The sequence below is a fragment of the Raphanus sativus genome, unplaced genomic scaffold, assembly GCF_000801105.2.
Source record: "Raphanus sativus cultivar WK10039 unplaced genomic scaffold, ASM80110v3 Scaffold3932, whole genome shotgun sequence".
NCBI classification, from domain to species: Eukaryota; Viridiplantae; Streptophyta; class Magnoliopsida; order Brassicales; family Brassicaceae; genus Raphanus; species Raphanus sativus.
The window spans coordinates 2,699-8,069 of record NW_026619236.1 but is presented as its reverse complement, the minus strand read 5'-3'; the positions used below and the strand labels follow the sequence as shown (position 1 = coordinate 8,069).

General features: G+C 32.2%; 1 protein-coding gene across 1 annotated transcript; it reads right to left on the bottom strand.

The window, feature by feature from the left end:
* Nucleotides 1-649: 649 nt before the first annotated feature.
* LOC108860891 (histidine-containing phosphotransfer protein 4) lies at nucleotides 650-4,003 on the bottom strand. Its single transcript, XM_018634741.2, has 6 exons — nucleotides 3,878-4,003; nucleotides 3,592-3,722; nucleotides 1,642-1,710; nucleotides 1,288-1,359; nucleotides 1,035-1,107; nucleotides 650-907 (listed from the first exon to the last, which is right to left on the bottom strand). Exons 1-6 carry the CDS (start codon nucleotides 3,920-3,922, stop codon nucleotides 860-862), a joined length of 438 nt encoding a protein of 145 aa, XP_018490243.1. The 5' UTR covers nucleotides 3,923-4,003; the 3' UTR covers nucleotides 650-859.
* Between the last annotated feature and the right edge of the window lie 1,368 nt (nucleotides 4,004-5,371).

Here is a 5,371-nt window from a genome sequence, read left to right as displayed (position 1 = left end):
TAACCAGCACTTTATTTATATTTTAAAGCAACTGAATTGTGGAATAGACAAATGGCAATGTAGTTTCGCATCTTGTTTTGTAATTCAATGAAAATTGTTTTTTCATTTCTCCTCTTTTTCTTTCTTACTTTTTATTTTCTATATCATTATTTTGGATGATTTTTTTTTTTGTAAAAACTACTAATGTGGATGACCTTATTTAGATATCTCTCTGTATTTTAACAAATAAATGACCATTTTATGAAAACGTTTGATCTATATCTCTGCGACGAACTTTTGTAATTTTTCACTGTTAAAAGAAACCCCATGCATCAGACCTATGTGTAGTTAGCTTATCCCATCATATGAAAAAACTAAGATATGTTAAGACTAAAAGTAATAGAATAGAGAACTTCTAGACTGGTAAAGAAAATTAATACATTATTTTGCTAAAAAATGCATTATAGTTTGCATAACTATTATATCTTCTATGTTTTTTTTTTTTTTTGCTTTTATGATGAGTACTGTATTCGCAGTAGAGACTATACTTTCGAAGTGCCTACACAATAATGTATTTAATTATTGTTAAAGACTTAAAGGCGAATCCATAAAGGCATGTTTATTTTTGTTTGCATACCTTCATTAATGAGAAAAGCTAAAATGTTACGAATAAGAGGCAAATCGCAAATAAAATAATATCTAAGGAGAATATTAGCCATATAAGGAAAAAAACATGAGAGAAATTTGGACCGTTTATTGACATGCATAATATTAAAAATCCAAGATCTTCTTTATTACATACATTGAGGAACTATATATGTATTTATAGCATTTTCTACTACAAAATTCGCTGACGATTCCTCATTGATATGTCCCTGTATTACTTGGGCCTACGTGCTATCTCCTTAGGCCCCGCCTGTCTTGCCAACTGTTCATTACAAAATCTAATTCAGGTATATAACTAAACAGTTACTGTGATAAAGAAAGTGATTAGAGGTACTGAGTGATCATCACATAATTTGTGATTCGTTAAGCATAGCTAATAATTTGCTTGCCTGGAAATATTGTTCAAGCTTCTTTCTCAACGTTGCGTGCTCCTTCTTCAGTTGCTTGAAAGTCCTCAAGCATCTGCACTCGTCGCAAGTACGGAATAATGAGAAAATTATCTAGGGTATCGAAAATTGAATAAAATAGAAAAGTTCAAAGTTCAACGGATATTGCTGCAATTTTTACTCCATATTTTTGTTGTTTTAATTTTCATCCCGTGTTCCGTTATAAAAAGAAGCACGAAGTGTAAAGGGAAAGTACCCTTCAGCATTTCCAGCTCTGCAGTATTCCCTAAACATAGTGCATTCAGTTTTCACCTTACTCGCACCGATGCTACAAGAAAAAGCACATTGTGTCATTACTAATTACGTCTTAACAAATACTACTATCTATTATTCTATAAAAACTAGAATAAAAAAATATTTATGTTAAGTCTTAGTCAATTTTATCATAAAATCATGAATGAGAGTGGAAGTAATTAATTTTCTTGATCGAATATGGAAGTAATTTAAATCTGCTTGTGTTACACTCTTTTTCAACTTAAACACATACTACTATGTACTCAAGTAGTCGCATTTCTATATGTAAATTCAACAAATTTAAGGTGAAATTTACCTTGTGCTGCTGCCCTTAAACTGATGCATGTAATTATCCAGCCGATTGAAATCAAATGATCCTCTTTCCCTGCATAGTTAAAGTAATTTGTGTACATTAAATTAAACTCCAAGTCGTGTTCACACTACAAGAAAAATGCGTTTTAATAGCAGACCAATATAGCGTTTTTTCGCTTTCTGCTATGGTTGACATATCCGTTAATTTTAGATAGCGTTTGTATTTTTGGAAACGCTATGTTATAGCGATATAATTAGAAACGCTATGGTAGCGTACATTTAATAGCAAACATAATTAAAACACTATATTTACCTTTTTGAATCCCTAAACACTAGACGAGTTTTAAACCCTAAATTTTTAAACACAAACTTTAAACTCTAACATTCTCATATTATAATTTCAAATCTTAAACATAAACTCAAAATTAGTTCTCTTTTATTTTAGTACATAACTTTCAAACACAAACCCTTAAATCTCCAACCAAATTCTATACCCTAAATCTTAACTTCTAACTTTAAAGTTATAAACATAAACACAATGATATAATTTTAAAATTTTAGTTATATAAATTTAATCATAATTACAAGAATATAAGCATTAACTGAGATTTATAAACTTGAAACATAATCATTTAAGTATAATTCATAAGTTTTAGATTGTGAAATTATAAATACATGTTTTTTTATTGTTCAAAGTAAAAATACATGTATAATAACCAAAAACAACAAGAGTTTCTCGTTAGAAAGGAAACAACGAAGAGGTCTTCTTTTGTGTGTAATGAAGAGTTCTCATTGGCCAAAATTTTAAGCACATGGATCACTTTTTCATCCGTTGGATGAGATTATATTTGACGGTCCAGATATGTTCCTATTCTTTTTCAGATTTGTAGACCTTTGGTCTTCTCTTTCTAAAGATTATTATCAATCTCCCGTCAATCTCTCTTCTATTCTCTTTACCACAATCTCTGCTTTTATTCAATCACATTTTATGGGTTTTAAAAGATTGATAAAGTTCATGGTTGGTTTCTCATCAGTTTTATTTTCTAATTGTGTTTGTGTGTTTTGATTCTTCTGCAGAGAAAGGAAGCTGACGAAGTCAACCGCATCTTGCGACGGAGCCTCTCTTGTCTTCAACGATGCAGGATCTGAAGAAGCTGTGGTGTGGAGATGTCAGAGGAAGCTAGCGTTGGTTGTGGAGGTGGAATCAAACAAGAAGAAGAAGAAGAAGAAGGGAGGCGGAGAAGAAGAGAAGATGCGTGAGGACTTGGTCGACACGCCGGATCTGAAGAACCTGTTGCGTGGAGATGGCAGAGGTGGTGGAGGTGGAGCCGGAGCCGAGCAAGAAGAAGAAGAGAGAGAGATAGAGAAGGATAGAAGACAGAGACGTGAGGGTTTGGTTGACACAGTGAATGGAGGAGGACGGGATGGACACCGACGACTGTATAGACTGGAGGGAGACGGCTTAGGGAAAAGTAGTTTTAGTTTTAGGTTTAGTTAGTAATTAGGTTTAATCTTGGTTTAGATTTTTGGTTTATATGGTTTAGTAAGTTTTGGTTTAAGACTTTTAATTTGTAAATCATATTTTGTTTTTTTAAACCTGTTTAATTATAAATCATTTTATTTAATAAAAAAAATTTAAATATATAAACGAATTTAAATTTTAATTATGTTTCTAATTTTTTTTTTTAATTTTTTTATGATAGAAGTAATAACAAAATTATACGCTATCAAAGAATATTTAATTGCAGAAATAAAAATGCTATCGTAGCGGAAGCAAAGATAGCACAACGAAATACCGCTATTTAATGTCCTCGACCTATTATGACGGGCGATGATACAGCGCTTGGAAAAGCGCTATCGTATTGTTATATAGCGTTATTCGTCCGCTATAAAAACGCATTTTTCTTGTAGTGTCAAAAATAGAAAAATAATTATGAATATTAAAGTTACTCACAAGGCTTGCTCAATGTTATTGATTAATCGAGCTGAATCTTTGAAGTATAATGTTGCCACTTCTTCAACAAAATTAGGGTTTGCATCATCTTGGAGCTCTTCTAACTCCATGAATTGTTCATCGAGATATCCCTGCATGTATTTTTTCCATTTGAGTTTAAATTATTATTTTCTTTGAAGAAATTCACAACTGGTACTACTTTAAATACTACACTAACACTAAAAAGGAAAAACATATGTTCAAAAAAACAAACAAGAAAAAAAAAGGAAAGGAAAAATCATTGTACCTGATCAAAGAGGGACTGCTTGATGAGTGCCACTTGCCGCTGCATTTTTGTTTGAAAATATTAACAACAAGTGAGTATTACCAATCTACTAATTCTTTTCTTTATGTTAAGTAATTCGAGTGGCGGTGCTATACTGAAACGGTGGACATCGGGGATATATATAGGGGAAGAATATAAAATAAATTATTAATTTCATATTACATAAAAAGGTGAAAGCAGAAAAGAGGAGAATATTTATAAAAATGATGGGAACCTGCAACGTAAGGGACATGAATTGTAGGTATTCTACGACACACGCAATTGATGTATTCGTTATTATCGGCTTATTTTGGTATGACAAATGGATGCATTTTCGATAGAGAAAACTGCCAAAATAATCGTGAACTTTCAAAAAAATGCCAAAATAACTTCAAACTTGTATTTAAGTAATTTAAATCATCAATTTTTCAAATCTGGCAATTTTAATCTTACATTTATGTTGACTTAGCCATTTAAACTCAAATAAAGTCAACAGTTAACTTTTCATTAACATCCGTTTGTTCAATATGTTGCCGTTTTGAAAAACACCCATCTTCATAAAAAAACCCAGATCGAGCATATCTCTAGACGCAAAAGAAAACCTACACTCCTAAATTCCTAATGACTTTATTTGCCTTAACTGAAGAAGAAAAGAGCACATCAAACTCATGTTTTGGACAAACTAAGTTCAAACACGCAATTGTTTCTAACATCTGTTTCCGCATAGTACTGAAGTTTTGTCAGTTCTAGAGATGGAGTAGCAGGTTATGTATACTACAATTAACAAGCCTTGGGATCCAGCTGGTACTTCTATGGCCAAAACTCCATATTAAAGACTCATATGACATTGAGATGGCGAGATACAGTGAGAGAGAATCAGACAGTGTTGCTGGTACATCAAAAGTTACCAATGAAGCAGTAAATGTAAAAACGATTTTTTTTGCTTGAATCTATTTAACATTATTTCAAAAAAAAAAGTTACCGATTCTGTAGAAGTTACTTGTATCTTTCCAAAACGTGATTAACATATACATACAAAGATTGCAGTGTGATCATGAGTAAAGAAGTGTTCTGCAACAATTTTAATCCTTGAGGAATTTAAGAAGATAGAGCATTCACTTCATAGAAATCTTTCTAGTGGAGAAAAAGAGGAAGAAACATTATGGATCTCTGTTTTTCTCAGAAAAAGAGGAGTAAAGGCAAATGGTTAACAGCAAGCTGGATGTTTATATTCTAAGAACCAAGAAAGCGACAAACAGTAACAGAAGCTCATGTACAAGAGTGTGTGAAGACCCAGAAGAAGAATACGATGCCAAAGTCTTGGAGGTTTACGTTCAGAGGTTTGATTACAAGAAGCAGCAAAACAGGAGACACAAACTTGCTATGAGGTGGAGATTTCTCTGAGAACGTACTACTATGCTGACGCAAACTTTCTTTGAGGTTCACATTAACATTAAGGTCAATGTTTTCTGAAAG

Excerpts from the sequence above, each read along its gene's own strand:
- LOC108860891 (XM_018634741.2), bottom strand. The coding sequence starts at position 3,922 with ATGCAGCGGCAAGTGGCACTCATCAAGCAGTCCCTCTTTGATCAG. Across the intron at positions 3,723-3,877 it reads AGCAGTCCCTCTTTGATCAG|GGATATCTCGATGAACAATT; the intron begins GTACAATGATTT and ends AAATACATGCAG. Across the intron at positions 908-1,034 it reads AGCTTGAACAATATTTCCAG|TTGGCAAGACAGGCGGGGCC; the intron begins GCAAGCAAATTA and ends TGTAATGAACAG.